At 39.7% G+C, this 19203-nt stretch overlaps 1 protein-coding gene across 5 annotated transcripts in view; it reads left to right on the top strand.

Moving 5' to 3' along the window:
* DNAJC13 (DnaJ heat shock protein family (Hsp40) member C13) overlaps nt 1-19170 on the top strand; it is a 55851-nt gene extending 36681 nt beyond the window's left edge. For 3 of the 5 annotated variants that reach the window (XM_064671470.1, XM_064671462.1, XM_064671478.1), the window contains 21 exons: nt 490-625; nt 1776-1960; nt 3426-3500; nt 3702-3821; nt 4738-4917; nt 5669-5836; nt 6455-6568; nt 6905-7021; nt 7558-7735; nt 8790-8881; nt 9267-9366; nt 9827-9901; nt 10021-10133; nt 10543-10712; nt 11082-11124; nt 12006-12179; nt 13211-13390; nt 13631-13771; nt 14281-14424; nt 15215-15314; nt 18323-19170. In XM_064671470.1, coding sequence (XP_064527540.1) covers nt 490-625; nt 1776-1960; nt 3426-3500; nt 3702-3821; nt 4738-4917; nt 5669-5836; nt 6455-6568; nt 6905-7021; nt 7558-7735; nt 8790-8881; nt 9267-9366; nt 9827-9901; nt 10021-10133; nt 10543-10712; nt 11082-11124; nt 12006-12179; nt 13211-13390; nt 13631-13771; nt 14281-14424; nt 15215-15314; nt 18323-18420 — 2703 coding nt within the window. In that variant the 3' untranslated portion in view covers nt 18421-19170. Of the gene's footprint in view, nt 1-489; nt 626-1775; nt 1961-3425; nt 3501-3701; nt 3822-4737; nt 4918-5668; nt 5837-6454; nt 6569-6904; nt 7022-7557; nt 7736-8789; nt 8882-9266; nt 9367-9826; nt 9902-10020; nt 10134-10542; nt 10713-11081; nt 11125-12005; nt 12180-13210; nt 13391-13630; nt 13772-14280; nt 14425-15214; nt 15315-16828; nt 16941-18322 lie in introns of all 5 variants that reach the window. The other 2 variants (XR_010434457.1, XR_010434456.1) reach the window with 1 other exon arrangement.
* Nucleotides 19171-19203: the final 33 nt, after the last annotated feature.

Below are 19203 nucleotides of genomic sequence, written 5' to 3'. Positions count from 1 at the left end.
ATTCTGAAATGCACACTTGAATTTTTTTTCTTCCTTTTTAAAAGCTATGCCCTAGATGAATACTAAAATACAGATTAGTGCAACTAATGAGTAATTTAACTTATGTCATTCAAAGAATATTCGGATTTCTACAGTAAACTATTTTAGTCTGATCAGACCCACATATCAGAAAGCATCTTTAGAGAGTTACACAGGACCTAAATAAGATATTTGCTCCCTTTCAAAGGTGGATTGTATCTTCTACCCATTCTCACTATCAAGCTTTCATCATAGTATGATTAAGTGTCTTGCCTATGGCAGAGTTTAGGAGATAAAAGAAAACTGATATGTGAACTAGTGTTTGGAGTATTTTCTGAAGTGTAGTGAGGCAATAAAACTAGTGTTGTGGCTTATAATCCTAAATGCTTTATTTTACCTGTGTCTAAACTGATGCTTCAGTAATCTAGAGGGTTCTTTATACCTCTTATGACTATTCCTCTTTATTTGCAGGATATGTTTGAAAAAGTTAATAAAGCATATGAGTTTCTATGCACAAAATCTGCCAAGGTGATAGATGGACCAGATCCAGAAAACATAATTTTGATCTTGAAAACTCAAAGCATCCTCTTCAACAGGCATAAGGAAGGTAAGCATGCTGTCTCAGAAGAGGGTTTTGTCTTCATTTCTTTAGTGGTCATTTCAGTAAGTTTTAATCTCCTCTGTTCCTGAGACTGTGCTTTGTTGGTCTGGTTTCTGACTTGCCACAGCATTATGTAGCTATGGTAAAGGGCTTCAAAATAGGACATTTTCTTTCATGAAGTCAATTCATCTGCAGTAAAACTTAATTCAAAAAAGCATGAATAGCTCTTTGAAGTTCTCTGCTCCAGTGCTAATCGGTTTTAATATTCCTTCATACTTAGAATTCTGTCAAGGCAGAAAAGTCCTCACTAGTACTCAGTCACCCAGATGGCAGATTCTGGTTATGAGATAGTCTTATATTTAATAGCCAGATGGCTGTATTGTTGCAGGAATTCTGACCAGTGTTAGAGTCCTCTGGTGAGCTGTGCTACAACATTACGTCTTTCACTGCCCGACTGGGAAAGAGGGTTAGTTAGCTAGAATACCCTTACACTTAACTCTAGCTACAGTCCCAGGCTGGGAGCTACTGGCATGTCCAAGTCTTGCAGAGTCAATAGTGTTTTGCTGTGTAAGTGTTGTATTATAATGGTAAATGAAGAACCTCATATGCAATCATAACTCTGTCAGTTGTGTGGAGGTAGTGACAGCATTGGTATAGACTTACATGGGTTGGCTTGCAGTTGGATCCGTATGCAAAATGAAATTGTTCTTTAGCATGACTAAACCTCAAAGCAATGAAAAGTATAATTATTTAAAATATATGATTGTTGTGCCAAACTGGGTAAGGTCCTTATAGGGTTATTGTTAGTCAATCCTGGCCTAAGACAGACAAAGCTATACTTCTGTTTCTCTGGAGACAGACAAGTGTCATTGGGAAGGCTCTTGAGTTTGGGGGCTTAATGAGCTGAAGGTAAGTCTTTTTGGTCTTAAATGAGTTCTTTCTATGAAGCTCTGTCAGCTTCTAGTATGAACAGTTTTATGTTACAAGGAGTCAGGTTGTGTGAGCTGCTCAGTGTTGCTCCAGTTTTCCCAGATGTTGGCTTTTTTTCACTCCTAGTCCTTACATATCTGATATGTCTTCAACTGATAATTTTGTGGTGGTTTAAATTGCTTAGGCTGTGCCTACATGGAAGCTTTGACTTTTTTTTGTCTTTCAGATTTGAAACCTTACAAGTATGCAGGCTATCCTATGCTGATAAAAACTATTACCATTGAAACATCAGATGACCTTTTATTTTCCAAAGAATCTCCTCTGTTGCCTGCTGCTACAGAACTTGCTTACCATACTGTCAGTTGTTCAGCATTAAATGCAGAAGAACTGAGGAGAGAAAATGGAATTGAGGTAAATGCAAAGAAACATGTTGAAATGCCTTTTTTTTTTTTCTCTTTAGTTTAACTTTTCCACAGCTAAAAATCCTAGATCCTCAATGCATAGGACATCAGGTGCAATTGAGAATCACTTCTGGTCTTGAGACCTTTGTCCATTCTTATTATCTCTATTCTGGATCCAATAGGAGAAGCATCTAGCAGAATATACCCCTTTCTGAACCTAGGCTTGTCTGTTGAACTGTGGATAAGCAAGCTACATATGATGTTTCTCTATACCTTTACAAAACACTACTGAGAGCTACTGCATTCTGTATGTGAAAGAATTGATAAATGTGAGCAAGTCACTCAAGCAGAAGGGCTTTTCATTGCACATATTAGAGTATTAGAACCATTTAGGTTGGAAAAGACCTTTAAGATAATTGAGTCCAACTGTTAGTCCCAACACTGCCAGGTCCCACTAAATCACGTTGCTAAGTGCCATGTCTACGTGTCTATTTAAATACTTTCAGGGATGGTGACTTGCTCACTTCCCTGTGCAGCCTGTCCCAATGCTTGACAACCCTTTTGATGAAGAAATTTTTCCTAATAGCTAAGCTAAACCTCCCCTGGTGCAACTGGAGGCCATTTCCTCTTGTCCTATCTCTTGTTACTTGGGAAAAGAGACCAGCCCCTACCCCTTGCTACAACCTTCTTTCAGGTACTTGTAGAGTGATAAGGTCCCCTTGAACCTCATTTTCTTCAAACTAAACAAACCCAACTCCTCTTTATCAGACTTGTGCTCCAGACCCTTCAACAGCTTCGTTGCCCTTCTCTGGGCGTGCTTCAATGCCCTTCTTCTGTGAGGGGCCCAGAACTGGACACAATACTTGAGGTGCAGCGTCACCAGTGCCAAGTACAGGGTGATAATCACTTCTAGTCCTGCTGCCAACTCTATTTTTTTGATACAGGCCAGGATGCCATTGGCCTTCTTGGCCACTGAGGCACACTGCTGGCTCACATTCAGCCAGCTGTTGACCAGCACCCCCAGGTCCTTTTCTACCAGGCTGCTTTTCAGCCAGTCTTCCCCAAGGCTGTAGCATTGAATGGGGTGGTGGTGACCCAAGTGCAGGACCTGGTACTCGGCCTTGTTCAACTGCATCCTATTGGCCTTGGCCCATTGATCCAGCCTGTCCAGATCCCTCTGTAGAGCCTTTTTACCCTCCAGCAGATCAACAGTCCCACACAACTTAGTATCATCTGCAAACTGACTGAGGTATTAATCACATGTGAGAAGGCTGTCAACTCTAAAGCACCAGAGGTTAGTACCAGCACTTGCAAGCAATTTTGCCCCTACAAACCATTTGAGCAAGCAGCAGATTTTTGTCAAATGTTTCCCTTCAGCCATTAAAAATGAGTTTACTAACTAATGTTTTATTTCTGCCAGCTTTTATCTCCTTTTTTTTTTGTGACTCAACTTATGCATCATCCAATCCTCACAGGTATTGCAAGAAGCATTTAATCGTTGTGTAGCAGTCTTGACACGGTCTAGTAAACCAGATGATATGTCTGTACAGGTAAGTTGCAGCAGTTGTAACTGATTATATAGTCTTCTGAGAAGCTGATACATTATAGTATATGTATAAAATGATAATAAATATAAGTATGTATGTATATACATAATATAAAATATTGATATAGTAGTATATATATTGACAATAGGATTGTAAACTTGCATTTTCCTCTACTTGTAACCAATAAAATGCTGCTTTTTGTAGGTATGTGGATACATTAGTAAGTGTTACAGTGTAGCAGCTCAGTTTGAGGACTGCAGAGAGAAGATTACAGAAATGCCTAACATAATTAAGGACCTCTGTAGACTACTGTATTATGGCAAGGTAAGTGCTCCTTTCTTTTGCCTAAATGGGTGTTGAACTGTCAAATGTTTAGGGGAATATTCTGCTTTTAAAGGAGATAAGACAATCATAGAATGGCCTGAGTTCTAAGGGACCTTAAAGATCATGTAATTCCATCCCCACAGCCATAGGCAGGGACACTTTTCACTAGACTAGGTTGTTCAGAGCTCTCTCCAGCCTGGCCTTGAACAGGGATGGGGCATCCACAGCTTCTCAGGGAAACCTGTCCCAGTGCCTCACCACCCTCACAGTAAAGAATTTCTTCCTAGTATCTAATGTAAACCTATTCTTTTTCAGTTTGAATCCATTCCCCCTTGTCCTGTCACTACATGCCCTTGTAAATAGTCTCTCCATCTTTCTTCATAGGCTCTGTTCAGGTACTGGGAGGCTGCAATTAGGTCACCCCAAAGCCTTCTCCTTTCCAGGCCAAACAGACCCAGTTCTCTCAGCCTTTCCTCGTAGTTGCACTGACCAATCAACCCTTCTGTAAGATCCCAGCCAATCATGAGGAGATGCAGAACTCCACTGTCTTGTTCTCAGTGCTTGCATTGGAATCTATTTAGTGGGCTTAAAATGCAATCACTGTAAAGATTCAGCCTTTTAACTGACACATCTAGCTGCTTGGTTTACTGTGCTAAATCAGGAGATAATGCTCATTTCTAGTAATGTGAAATAACTATTTGAGTACTCTTCCCTTTGAAAGATGCTGACTAATTAGCCATGTTGGTGGTTACCAGACACTTCAACTGCAGATGTTACCTGTACTTCAGTTTTCTTCTCTCTGCTGCCTAGATAGTACTCTAGGATCACCTAGTTTTGGCTTTAAATCTTTGGTAAGGGAACCAGTTGGCACTCTTTGGTTACAAGTACTAAGGCAAACTTCTTTTTTCTCCCTCAGACCATACCACGAGTAGCTGCTTTAGGAGTAGAGTGCGTTAGCTCCTTTGCCTTAGATTACTGGCTACAAACACACTTATTTCAAGCTGGTGTTCTCTGGTACTTACTGGGTTACCTCTTCAACTATGACTATACACTGGAAGAGAGTGGGATTCAGAAAAGTGAAGATTCAAACCACCAGGTAATGTTCCCAAGATGAGACACCAATGGTTGTTGCTTGCCAACTCTTGCAAATAGACTTAAGTGTATTCAAATACTTATTAGGATCATTGAATTGCATGAACAGCAATGGTAACAAAGCAGTTTGGGAAAGGGATTTTTGTGTAGCGGTGTAAGTACTTCTTGGGTGTTGTTTTTTGGGGGTTTTGGGGTTTTTTTTAAAGAGTTCAAATATTAAAGCTGCCAAAGCCTGCAGTTTCTAATGGACTTAGTGCAAGAGATTTTTTACCAATAGCTAACAGTAGAAATGTACATTTTTGTTATCAGTCTTCTGAGGCTCAGCTGAAAGGGTTGTCTAGTGATACTGAGAACTTATGGAAAATATCTGCTTTTTCCTCAAATGGTGACCCTCTAAGTATGACATTTCTTCCTCAGCTACTGGATGAGATGAGCTTTGAACACTCTGTTGTAGCTATAAAGTCTTGTATCACTCTCATAAAAGATTTGTTATGCTGATATTTGACTGTGTGAGCAGGAATTGTTGTCTGGTCAGAAACCAATACATTAAATAGCTTCTTTAACTTTCAGCTCATCTTCCTCCCCCAGGTTTTCCTGCTTATCAGTGCTTACGTCTTACTGCACTTATTAAACCAAGATAAATAGAGAATATCAGTGCTGTTCATTCTGGTGCAGAAGTGTTGAACAACCCTTTTGGTTATTCTGATAATTCTTCAATTAGCTCTAGGTTTTCTCTAACTGATTGTCTTTTTCAGGAGGTAGCAAATAGCCTTGCTAAGCTCAGTCTCCTGGCCTTGAGTCGCCTTGGAGGGTATCTTTCTGATGATCAAGCTACCCCTGAAAACCCAACAATCAGGAAAAGCTTGGCTGGAATGTTGACACCCTATATTGCCAGAAAACTCGCTGTGGTCAGTCCTACTGAGGTAAGTGTCTGTTGGCCAAAACTCTCTCTAGTGCTTTATGGAAGGAGTACCTGTTTCCTTCTAAAACACTGAACTCTCTTAGACCAACTGGATACTGAGAACAGCAGTGTGATTTTTCTTTGCAGTTGGAGTAACTGCAGGGAAAAGAAACTGCTTTGACCTCGAACACTATAGACAGGAGCAGTGCTCTATAGAATAGTATTTGCAAAACAAATATAGGGACAAAGAAGTTGAGTTACTTGTTGAAGGCTTAGATGATGAAGAGTAAAGGCTAAACTTATCTCTTTAAAGTGGTACCAAGGAAGTCATCTATAAAGAGATACTGCAGATAGTTGCTGTTCACTACCAAAAATAGATGGAGAATCTGAAGTAAATGTGGCGCAAAGCACAATAAAAAAACCCTGTAATATAGATTGTACTAGACCAAATAACTTGTACATACTGTTTTTCTAGTATGCTTTTCCAGTATGGGAAACTTCACACTTTCAATTTGCTTCTGTAATTGGTCTCATTGCTAATGAGATTGGATTAACTAACATTGTGAAACACGCTGATTACTACGCATAACGATCGAAAACTGTTGTAAATGTTACATCATGTAAATTCCTTATTTCTTAGACTCTGAAGATGCTTAACAGTAACACAGAGAACCCCTACTTGATCTGGAACAATGGGACAAGAGCTGAACTACTTGAGTTTTTGGAATCTCAACAAGAAAGCATGATTAAGAGAGTAAGATACTTCTTACTTTAAATCCTGCTACTGTTTTTTTTAAACCGTTTTGTGTTTTGGTACATCCCCCTGTGATGCAGTGTTATAGTTTATACAAATTTCTATTGTTGACTACTCCTAAGTCACTTTCTTCATTCAGTAGTTTTTAAAAGAAAATAAAAAACCCTAAGAGTTTGCTTGTTTATTTCTTGTTATGTTTCAATCTGAGCTTCTGACTTTTGCTGAAGCATTAAGTTTTCTGCTCAAGTATTGCCTATTTCATTATCGGTTTATAGCTTTACACTTTCTACAAGATGATTTTCTGTCTGAGCTTTTGCTGCTTATCTCTGCTTAAAGGGTGATTGTGACAAGAGCTATGGATCTGACTTTGTCTTCAGTGACCATGCAAAGGAACTTATTGTGGGAGAGATTTTTGTTAGAGTCTACAATGAGGTCCCTACCTTCCAACTAGAGGTGAGATGTAGCTAAAACCTTCCTGTTGAAACTAGTGTTTGGAATGCTGCTAATTCCTGTTTATCTGCCAGTACAGAATGGAGAAAATACAAAATCTGATGGAAATTTTCTTCAAGACCAGTATGTTATGAGACATGCCTTTACTGGAGCAGAAGAAATTAAAAGAACTAGTCTGCACTAAGATGTGCTGCTTCAGATGTCTTAATGACTTTTCTCTACAAGCTTGTTCTGCAGACACTTGAGTTGCTTCAGTAGTTCCAGGCAATGGTGATTCTGCCTAGTGGCTTTGCAGTCCATCTATATCTATGGGCAAACATTACCTGTTGAAGTAGTGGCAGCCTCTTAAGGGTATGTGTAGATAGAAATAGGATTAATGTCTTCCAGATGTTGTAGTGATTAAAGAGAAGTGTTTTCTGTCTGCCTGTCTAGAGAAAGGGAATATGTGAATTGTAGGACAAGTTATTTGGATACATTTTCTTCTACTGGGAATACTGTTGCATCACAGAGCTAAAAATGCTCTCATCTCTACTTTAAAGCTTCCTAAAGCGTTTGCTGCGAGCCTTTTGGATTACGTAGGCTCACAAGCACAGTACCTTCATACGCTAATGGCAATAACACAGACTGGGAAAGTAGAGTCCAATCAACATGGAGATCGGTTACGGAGAGTTGAAATGGCCCTGGAGGCTCTGAGAAACGTGATAAAACACAACCCAGGTAGGCTTAAAATGGAACTTACTTCATATACCCTTTTGTGGACAGCCTTAAAAATTGTGGACCTCTGTAGTCTTTATCTTCCGCTGAGAAGGAAGCTTGTTTTGCTGGTTAACAGACTTTAACACTGTTGATAAGCCATAAAGGCTTGCTTATTTTTTCCTCACCTGGAGAACGTAATCAGTAGATGTGTTAAAGTTTTGTGTGAAATTCAAGCCTTATCTATTTTCATCTCTGAATCACTAGGTTTTAACTCTAATTTGAGCCTGCTGTTGCCAGGAAGACTTAAGCCTCCTGGATGAAATTTCCTGTAATCCTTCGAAGAATCTTTAACTGATTTTTTTTAAACTTCCTTGCATCAAAAAGAACTTCTTTGAACAGAGTACTGCATGTTAGTAAACACCTAAATGTCATTAGTGTTGAGGCCTTACTAAAGCAGGAGGAGAAGATGCTTTTGAGAGGGGGCAGCTAATATCAGCAAAAGTTAATGAGCACATACCAACGTACGGACTGGAAAAGCCTAAAACAAATGATTAGGACACTCTCCAGTTCTAAAAGGAAATCATGCTACTATTGTAGCTTCTAATAATAGGTGGTTAAATTGTTCTCAGACTGGATATTCTGTGTTTACAGTTATAACCCTGAAGGCAGCTGTTACTGCTGCATATAGCAACCTGCTCTGAGCTGGGACATTCTGAAAGGGCAAGTGAATTTGAAGACAAGTACTGATGATCAAGGATAAATAAAATTATGCAATTTATTACTTGCATTCTTACAAGAACTAGCTCAGTTACTTACTTCAGAGGGAGGAAGTATCCTTTGCTTTTGGAATATCATTGATCTGAGACTCTGTGGAAGGTAGATTAATAGAGAGGAGTTTAAAATTTTCTAACTCTTTAGCAGATGCTGTCCTGTACGAGCTGTTACAACTATTGTGGCAGACTGTATAAAGCCATGTAGTCTTTAACATCTCTCTGTAGACCAAAATGTGGGCTTGGGATGGCCTTCAGTGAGTGCTTTGGCTAACATGAAGAGTGACTTATTTTGTATCTTACAGGTTCTGAATGTGAATGCATAGGTCACTTTAAGTTGATATTCTCCCTTCTGCGTGTTCATGGAGCTGGCCTGGTGCAGCAGCTGGCTCTGGAGGTAAAAATTAAACCAACCAACCAACCAAAAACAAATAAAACAACAACAAAACCAAAAGTACCCTAAACCACTAAACCTGTCTAGGTGTTCTACACAATAACCATAAACAAACCTGATGGTGTAACTGTTAGAGTAGCATCTAAAAAATATCAAAATTGGAGTTCTAAGGTGTCAGTTACTCCTCAGAGAAACAGGTGATAGCTTCTAGCCTGAGTCTTTGCTCCCTTTTTCCCTGAGGAGACAAGACAATTTGGTGGCAGGAATAAATGTTGTAAATATCAACTCTATTTGCCAGTGAAGTGACTGACTTCACCACACACTGCATTTTCTGGACAGTGTCTTAAAAGCTGGTATATAATCAAGTGTTGTTTCTGATCTTTTACAGGTAGTGAACATAGTAACAAGTAACCAAGAATGTGTTAACAACATTGCTGAGTCAATGGTTCTCTCTAACCTACTGGCACTCCTGCATTCCTTACCTTCAAGTATGTATTATATGATTCTTAAGTCTTGCAAGGTAAAGGGTTTCCAACTCAGAAATGAATTAGAATGCAGCTGGTTGAGCTTACCACTTAGGTTTTAGGTTAAAACCCTAATCCTCTTTCAGGGAGGATGATTTAAAAAAATGTTCTGCGTAACTGATTTCTTGTCTTAAATGCGTGAGCTGAAACATCAGGTATTCTGATTGGGTTTGAATTGTGTAGTGTTCCATTGACTATTTTAGGGAATTTAGGTAGTAAACATTTACTTATGAAGCTATGCTGTACTGGAATGTATGATTGATTTTTGACATTCCTTAACTAACTGGGTTTAACCAGAGTAAGCTTGCAATTGTCATAAGCTTTGTTGTTTTGATACAGCTTTCTGTTAAGATTAGTTATGTTCATCTTTTATTAGTTCATAATCTATATGACACAAAGTTTTTAATGCTTTCTATTTTGACAGGTCGGCAGCTTGTCCTTGAAACTTTGTATGCTTTGACATCTAGCACAAAAATAATTAAAGAGGCCATGGCAAAAGGTACAGTACTACACTGAAAGCAAATGTTTCTGCAGCACTGGATGTAAAGTAGATACTCTTTCTTCCTACTACTTGTGAGTAGAAAAAAATTTGAATGTTTTTCTAACTCTTTGTTACAGGTGCTTTAATCTATTTACTAGATATGTTTTGCAACTCCACACATCCGCAGGTCCGAGCTCAGACAGCAGAGCTCTTTGCCAAAATGACTGCAGATAAGCTGGTGGGTCCAAAGGTAAGGATAGTAACAGCTCATATTGGAACTCTCTTTAAAGACAAGCAAAAAAACACTCTTCTCTGTCTAAAATGTTCATGTGAAGAGCAATCTGACTTTTTCAGATAGTTAACCCTTAATCTGTGAGCAGACTTCTAGAAGTTGTTGTATTTACTGTAACTACTATAAGCAGTTTGGTTTCCATTTGTATTGACTTCAGCATTAGAGACCTAGATTTCAGACCTGTCATTGGTTATTGCTATTTGAAATGATGGCACTATTTTATTTTGTAGTGTTCTGTTCTAGCAGTTGGCAATTATAGTACTACAGATAATTGGACTTCCTGGAGTTCTCTGTGTTTCTGTCATTTAGTTTGTCCTGTCATTTAGTTTGTCTTATACTAAATGTCAATTCTGTTTATCCTTTCTAGGTTAGAATTACACTAATGAAATTTTTACCTGGAGTTTTCATGGATGCCATGAGAGACAACCCTGAAGCTGCTGTTCATATCTTTGAGGGAACTCATGAAAATCCAGAATTAATTTGGAATGACAGCTCCAGGGAGAGAGTATCAACAACAGTTCGAGAAATGATGCTTGAGTATGTGAAGACCAACTGACACAGTATATCCTTAACTGAAACATTCTTAGTGGCAATAAACCAGAGTTGCTGTAGAACTGTCAGACAAAACTCTGCCTGTAAAAAGCAGAATCATTGCAAGCCAGGCTTCAGTGAAAAGAAACTTGTTCACTGTTTCTGTATTGTACCTGTAACTCAGTGATGCAGGTGCAGTCTGTGCATAATCCAGGTATTTGCTCACTGCTGTAAGAATTGGAGGGGATTGCAATGGGAAGAAAATGGGGTTTAGAAGCTGAGATGGCTTCACAATGATGGAGGGAGACTGAGGTGTCAAGTAGGGAAGACAACTGCTTCTTTTACTGCTTGTTAAAACTTACTTTCTCTTTAAAGGCACTTTAAACTTCAGAGGGACAACCCTGACACCAACTGGAAGGTAAAAGTATACTGCTTCTGCTTTGAGTCCGTCCAGGGAGACTATAAGCCAGCTGATAATAGATGCATGACAGGCTCTCCTGTTTAAGTACCAACAGGAATTCACTGCTGTGCTATGAACGTAACTGTTCGTAACTGAAAACATAGCTGGTTTGATGTTTTCATTACTAGTTGTACCTTGAAATTAGACACTTACTGGCAAAACCACTGCCAACATACTCTGAATTTTCAGATCATTCAAATCATTCTAAAATGCATCAAAAGTCAGCAACAAAGAATACCGGTTTGCTGGAAAAAGTCCTGTCACTACATAGCTGTAGAAAACTTGCTCTTGGTAAATGTTCATAACTTTAAGTCACCAAGTCTCAAAATATATTGTCCTTTGCATCAGGTCAATAAGTGAAGTGTTTCCCAATAACTGTGAAAGGCCAGACATGACTTCCTCCCAACAGTGCTCTAGTTCAACATTAAACCAATTTCTAAACACATGCAGGGTAGCTATTTTGATCCAGGTGAGAACTGGAAACTTCCCTAGGGTGATGGTAAGAAACCTCCCCCTGAAGTGGGCAAGAAAGGAAGAAAAGGGCTGTTGTATCATCAGCCTTGCTGTTGGCACTTCTCTTGAACTAGGGTTTACCACTGATGCAGTTGTAGGTTCAGTTACATTTTTTGAAAGAAAAGTTCACTGTAGTAGTACTGCCTGAACTGTTCCTTCTAATGTCATTTCTTACCTCATGTTCCTTCAAAATGAAGTGTTCATTGGTCTTGCCCAGCTCTGTTTCAGAAAATACAGTTAGTTAGTGACCCTGACCATGTAGAGAAACAGTTGCTGCTCTCACAAATATCCTCGCCAATAACTCCTTGTACTTTGCAATTCAACAGCTGCCTGAAGACTTTGCTGTGGTGTATGGTGAGGCAGAAGGTGAACTTTCAGTGGGGGGAGTCTTCCTAAGGATTTTTATTGCCCAGCCGGCCTGGGTTTTACGGAAACCAAGAGAATTTCTCATTGCACTGTTGGAAAAGTTTACTGAACTACTGGAGAAAAATAACCCCCATGTAAGATGATTTTTCTGATTATACTCTTTGAATTTGTTTAACAGTTTTAATCTACTAGTCTTTTAGTGTCTAACTTAGATTCTCACACTTTCTTCCCAACATGAATGGTTTTTTTCGTCTGCTTTCTGATTCTTTATAAAAGCACATTGTTGATATATTGAGGCTACTTTTGAACATGAGTCAGTGCTTTTAAAGTCCCTGAAGCCCCAGAATTAGCTTAAGTTATGTCTTAGAGGCTTATTTTGCACTAGAGATGAGGCTTAACAAATTAAGTATCTTTTAATTATTTCATGACTGACTGACTTAAGAAAATGGCAGTTGTTCTACAATGTCTAAAAATTTTCAGCTCTTGACACTTCTGTTGTCCTTCTGCAAAACTGACTTCCCACTCTAGTGTAACTTACGTGACCTACAGAAGGCTGCCACCTAACAATTAGTGTAATGGGTAGAGCAAATGTGTTACAGTTTGAATGAGAACAATGTTTAAAATTCAGGTTTTAGTCATATCATTAACTTGTCATTACTTGAACAGCGTTCAGACAGATTTTTGGTGAGGCTTGCAGGGCAGAAATTAACTTGCATGTTGAATAAAACAGACATCCTTATTGCAAAGATGTGATAGCTGTTTGTAGGGACACGTGGAATACACCCAAGTGTGGTGAGTGCTGCTGCACAGGCTGCAGATGTTCAGGTGGTCAGCCTGAACATCCATGCTGTCATACTTCCACCAGGCAAGTTAGCACATGGATGCATGCAGAGGCTGCAGCCAGACATTGGATTCTCTAGATGCTGGAAATACTGCTTAGGAATTCCCATGTGGTCTGTGTTCATGGAACTAATGAATGTCTGCCACTACTGGAGCTGATAGTCATGTTCTTAACTTCTTGTTTTAATAGTTTGAGAGCCAAGTGACATAAAAGCATTAGGGGAAAAATCTACAATGCGCAGTAAGTGAGAAATGTTGTTATTATAATGATGATCCATAAGGCTTTACTGAGCTATCCTTTGTGTTGATTTTTGATTTTCTGCAGGGGGAAACTTTAGAAACCATTACCACAGCAACTGTGTGCCTGTTCAGTGCCCAGCCTCAGCTAGCTGATCAAGTTCCTCCACTTGGTCATCTTCACAAGATAATCCAGGCTATGAATCACAAGAACAATGCCATTCCCAAAAGTGCCATTCGTGTCATGCACATACTGTCTGACAATGAGGTACTGAATCATTTAAGTGCTTGAGGGGAGAAAAAGCAAACCTGGAGTTATTTGTATTGTTGAAAAGGCATTATTCTAACTATAAATATTGTGTAACAGATGAGCAGGGACTTATTGCTAATTAATGGGGAATTGATAGATTAAAGACTGAGAAATTCATGGTCTTGGCTGACCATATCTGCAGTAACCATTAATCTTGGCACAAAATAAAGTATTCTGGATGTTTCTGTCTCTCTATAGCTTTGTGTTCGAGCAATGGCATCACTAGAGACCATCAGCCCTCTCATGAATGGAATGAAAAAGAGATCGGATATAGTTGGCGTAGCCTGTGAAACACTGAATCGAATGTTTCAGAAGGAACAAACTGACTTAGTAGCCCAAGTAAGTAGTGCATTCTGAGACTGTAAAAATGCGGTATTTTTACATTTAGATACATCTAAACTGTTCAGAAGAACAGAGGTACTGTTCAATTTAGATAGCATCTGGGAAGCCTCCTAGAACTTAACTAATGTGCTTTTCTTGTTGGAGAAGTCAGTTCTTTATCTAAAATGCAGACCTATTCGAGGATGTTACCTGAGTATTGAAGCTTAATGCGTAGGGTAGTGTCGACTGGTGTCTGCTGAGAAAGTGTAGTGTAGGAATGCCAGCTAACTCAACTGTGTTTACACCTGGACAGAGCAGAATTGCTGGACAGGATCTTTGCTTTCTCTTGTATTCATATTCAATACATACTCATGTATTCATACAGCTCAGGAAAAATGGATGAGCCTTGGCTTTAACATATTAGTGATAGCTGTTGGCACTTGCATTCACACTAATGCTAGTAATGTAAACATCTATATGGAACTTCCTAGTCCATGTTAAGACAACTCATTTGGGTATGTTTGCAGGCTTTGAAAGCAGATTTGGTCCCTTATCTTCTAAAGCTGCTTGAAGGTGTTGGTCTTGAGAACCTGGAAAGTCCATCTGCAACAAAAGCTCAGATAGTTAAAGCTCTGAAATCCATGTCTCGCAGCCTGCAGTATGGGGAACAGGTAGGTACTGATAAGTCTTCATCTGGGCTTTGACACTTGAAGATCAAACTCTGAACATCACTTGTTTAATTTTTTGCCTGTCATGTGCATCATTCCACCTAAAATGTTCACATCCTGTAACTACAAAATCATTACGTCATCATCTATTTATTAGAAGTCATTGGTTCAATGCATGTGAAGAGCACTAACAAGACAAATTCCAAGTACAGAAATGTTCTATAAGGTAGCTGGCTTCTACTGACAACTCTTCAGAACTTGTTATAAGTGTAAATTGCTTTTTTGTTTCCCAAATAAATAGACAACTGCAGCAGCTTTATGGGTGTATATTCAAGCTGGTAAAATTAGCCCCAGTAACTGTGCAAGTCCTTGGTGCCTTTCACTTACCCTTGTGTTGAAAGCTTTCTGAAACAGAGGGAAACTGGGGATAGGTCCTTCTTCCAAGTTGTCCCTATCTTGCTACAGTACAGGAGAAGTCCTATTCTGCCTCAGCTGTAGGTGCGTGGCAAGTGGCTGCTTGCACGGTTGCTTTTCATTGTCACTTAACTGGGGAATGAGAGACAAAGTCAAGCTATTAAATGACTTTTTTTGAGCATTATGTGTTCAGCTGCACAGTTAACATGGAAAAGCAAGTCTCCTTGGAAATGTGTGTGAATTCCATATCACAGCCTGAACTACTGCCATGCTCTTTGGTAATCCCTTTGGAATGGTTTGGTTTTAGAAAATGAGTTTATTCGCCTAGAACATGACAAATGTCACTTGCTCACTGTGTTAATCTTTTCAATTACTGTAGGTAAATGAAATTCTGTCTCGTTCTTCTGTGTGGAGTGCCTTCAAGGATCAGAAACACGACTTGTTCATTTCTGATACGCAAACAGCAGGATACCTCACAGGTTAGCAACTCTTTCCTGTTTATGCCGAGTCATACTGAACAGTTATTTAGTTGTCAGACTGGACTCTGGAAATACTGTTTATCCCCAGGATCTAGTGCCATCCCATGGTCTGAACATTCAATGCTGTAAAAATACAGTAAGTTTTTAAAACATTCATCAAAAGCCAAACTTCTTGTTGACTGAGAATGTATTTCTCTGGGTAGTCTTTGCTGTACCTACTTCTAAAATATCAGAGCAATGGAATCTGGACACTGGCAAGACTTGAAAGTACTCTGTAGTGATAAAGCAGAGATGTAATTGGAACTAATGAATGTGACAGTAGCTTTCTTGCTTTCTCAGGATCAGTCTTTTTCAGTCCTAGAACACATGGTTTTCCAAGGTTGGAGGGAGGAACAAACTGTCTTCAAAATCAGTTAGACTGCCTTTATTTATTGGCCATGTGAATTACACGGCTTAGTGTTAGGCAGGTAGTAGTAGTATTGGAAAAGTTGGAATGTTAATAGCTTGGAGTTTGAGGCTGTATTCCAGGCAGACTCAGTGCACTGGCAAGATGGCCTCGTGCTTGTGTATGTGGAGCTGGTGGCATACACTTGACTGCAGCAGTGGTGCACCCTGGGTGAGTCCCCTGCTGATGCCACCAAGATCAAAATGGCACCCCAGGGGTGCTGCCTCAGTGCCACCGGCAGTGTAGAAGAGCATTTTAGCTGTGTATGCTGCACACACAAAGGACAGCAACTGATGAGAACCTTGTTGCTGCTAATGGCATGGTGCAGACACAATCCTAGAACAGTTACATCACAGCAGGTTCTTCCTTCACTCCTGTGCAGCACTTGATAGACACAGTATCACAGTCCAAAACTTCCTATCGCATATTTTCAGATATAGCATAACTGAACTAGTGACGTATAAATCAGATGACCAAAGTTTTTCTTGCAAGATACTAACATGTATTTTAAGAAAATGAAGCAAGAGCCTTTCAGGTCCAGAATTACATGGTCTAGAAGCAGATGCTTAGAGTTTGAGAGTAGGTATATTACAACACTTGATGCATTTTTCCACACAGGAAAGACTCTGTGCTTTAGCTCTGAACAGGAGTTTTCTGTTTATTGTACCATTTAATGCCACTTTGACAAAGAATACCTGAACACCTGATTCAGTTGGTACTGAATTTCCTTGGTATTTCATAAATACCGTAAATATAGAAATATGAAGAAAATGCTGGGTGATTACTGGCCAAGAATTGCCACTATACCAGATGTGGTCAGGCTTGAGACTGGGGACAATATAGCTTTCCAATTGCCTTAAGGCCTGTGCTGCTTTTAAATTGCCTAATGTTTAAGTGCTTGCCAATGTAGAATGAAGATGCTGTACAAATGCAAAGTGTAGATGGAAATCAAACTAAAAGCTTTATTTTTAACCTCTCTTATCTTGTATTCTGCCTTATGTCTTGCTTCAAATTGCTTTGCTATTTGCACTTCCCTTGAAACTTCCCTTGCTTGTTTCTCTTCCCTCAGGTGTCTCTTCTCCTTCCCTTCTAACTGGCAGCAGTCCCCTTCACCTGAGAAGTGGGCTTTAGATCTGCTCTGTCAGGCAGCTTGCTAACTTCTGTGTAGCTCTCTAAAGCAGGTAGATACCATCTCATAGAACGCACACTGCACTTGCTGCATTCCAAGCAACAGATGCATGTCATAGAGCTGTGACAAATGTGTGGTCCCAAAGTGCCAAACACTGATAAACTTGCCTTCTTCGAGCACACAGGAGCACAACACTGATAACTGCCGTGGCTGGTACTTGCTGGTACTACACAGGAACTGAACTTCTGAACTATGTTAGGAATCCTCCATAGTGGAAAAGTTTGAGGCACAAGATAACTATGGGGAATTTTTGCACTAGTAACAGTGGGTGTGGCTTTTGGCAGGTGCCACCGGTGAGCTGGCAAAGAGAGGTCCCCTCCTGAAGGCAGAGCGCTTTTAAATACCAAAGGCACTGCTTGCTTTGCTCTCTTCCTCACAGTAGTAGCGTAGGACTGTTCACAAGGAGACAAACCACGCTCTGATGTTCTGGCTCTGGGGTGTAGTTGAGGAGGAGGGTGGGACAGGAAGGGATAGGAAATTTGTGAGAACTCAGTGAGGATGATTTAAGTGGGGAGAGTACAGGACCCAACAGAATTCACCATGTTGAATGTTGGCAGTGTAGGCTGGAGGTCTAATACCAAGTTGATCGCTGTATCGGTGCAGGAACATGCTGTGGATGGGGAGTATTCTACAGTCATTAGTTACTGTTGAAACACCTCTTGCTGCAATGTGAGTTTTTATTGCATTTGTTGAAAGTTTCTATATGACTAAATTTTTAATTCCAAGCTTTTAGGGAGAGGGGCTTTGCCTGCAGTGCAAAACTAACTGCCCTGTAGTAATCAAAATGGAGATTTACTAATTTTAAGGAGCTCTGCATCTCCAGTACATAGTTTGTGTATTCTAAGAATTCTGTTACCTTTTCCTAACTGAAGGCACAAAATGCTGCCTAGACAAGCTTTAGGCAGTTCTGCTCCTTCATGGGGCATTCCACTGAGCTTCCTTGGAATATGCAGCTGGAAAAAACCTTTACAACCCTGAAAGCATACATGAGGAGCCCAGTAGTGGAACGCATGCCTGAACTTACTTCACTTCCATGGCAGGGCCTTTCCTTAGCAAAGGAAGGCCCACCCCCTCTTTACTGCTGCTTCCGTGGCAGAAGGTGAGATGGGTACTGCTAGTGGTTGGGGTTCTTTTGTAACTTTTTTGGCACATCAGAACAAAAAACACTGAGCAAGTCCAAGAATGGCCTCCACAAGCTACTCCACTTAGTGGACTAATAAGCCTTAGTTCCTAGTGTTCCTAGATTTCAACTCCTAAATGTTCTTGTGTAAGGTGTCTGGTTGACTTAGATGATGTGTTACCAGAGGGAATAGAGCTGTTCAATCAGCCCGTAGAATGAAAACTAATCGCCAGTATTTGTTTCCTTCCCGAAAGGCCCTGGAGTTGCTGGTTACCTTACAGCAGGGACAACGTCATCTGTAATGCCCAACGTACCACCCCCAGTAGACAACGACGTGGGAGATGTCAGTTAAGGACTGGAAATCCTTGTGAAAGAGACAAAGGCAGACTGGCCAGTGATGAGGAACTGCACTTTCCTCCAGTACATTGAAGTGAACTTACTGCCTTTCTGGGTGTTTATGACAGTGTTATTCCTTTTTTCTATGACTTTTTTTTTCTAGGAAAAAGTCAGTGATTCTAACTACCACACTGTAACACAAGAAAGCACTCTGTGGATCAGCTGAAATGGGTACACAAGAATTTTTTCTTGTTGTACATAAGCACATTTTGTTCCTTTATATTTGTTTACAAGACTGTGAATCAAACTTTCCTAGTTTTTATATTTTATGAATTAGCATGACTGGAGTTGAGCTACAGTCTAGAGGAATTGGGCTAAAATAACTTTGACCTCACCGACCCCCACTAAATGGGCATCCCTTCTTTTCTCAGTCTGATGTGATCACTCCCATTGAACATGACCTGCAAAGGGTTTTGTCTCTGCACCAGTTCACTCATGTCCTTAATCATTAACATTATTATCTTCTTCCTCAGATCAAACAGCATTAGACATTCGTATGTATAACTGGCTTGACCAAATTGACAAAGCTTCAGCAAAAAAACCTTAAAGTTGACATGTTATGTAAGAAATTAGTGTAATTGTGAAATGTTCTATACATTATCCAGTATATAAAAACTTTCTATATTGAGTGTACATTATACAGATCATTCATATGTACATAAAATTTTAAAATAAAGGGAATTAAGAGCCTTGTTAATGAGATAAAGGTGTTGTTCTTGTAGCTGTTCTTTGAAGGTGT

The sequence above is a fragment of the Pseudopipra pipra genome, chromosome 1, assembly GCF_036250125.1.
Source record: "Pseudopipra pipra isolate bDixPip1 chromosome 1, bDixPip1.hap1, whole genome shotgun sequence".
Lineage (NCBI taxonomy): Eukaryota > Metazoa > Chordata > Aves > Passeriformes > Pipridae > Pseudopipra > Pseudopipra pipra.
This window is presented reverse-complemented; position numbering and strand designations above follow the sequence as displayed.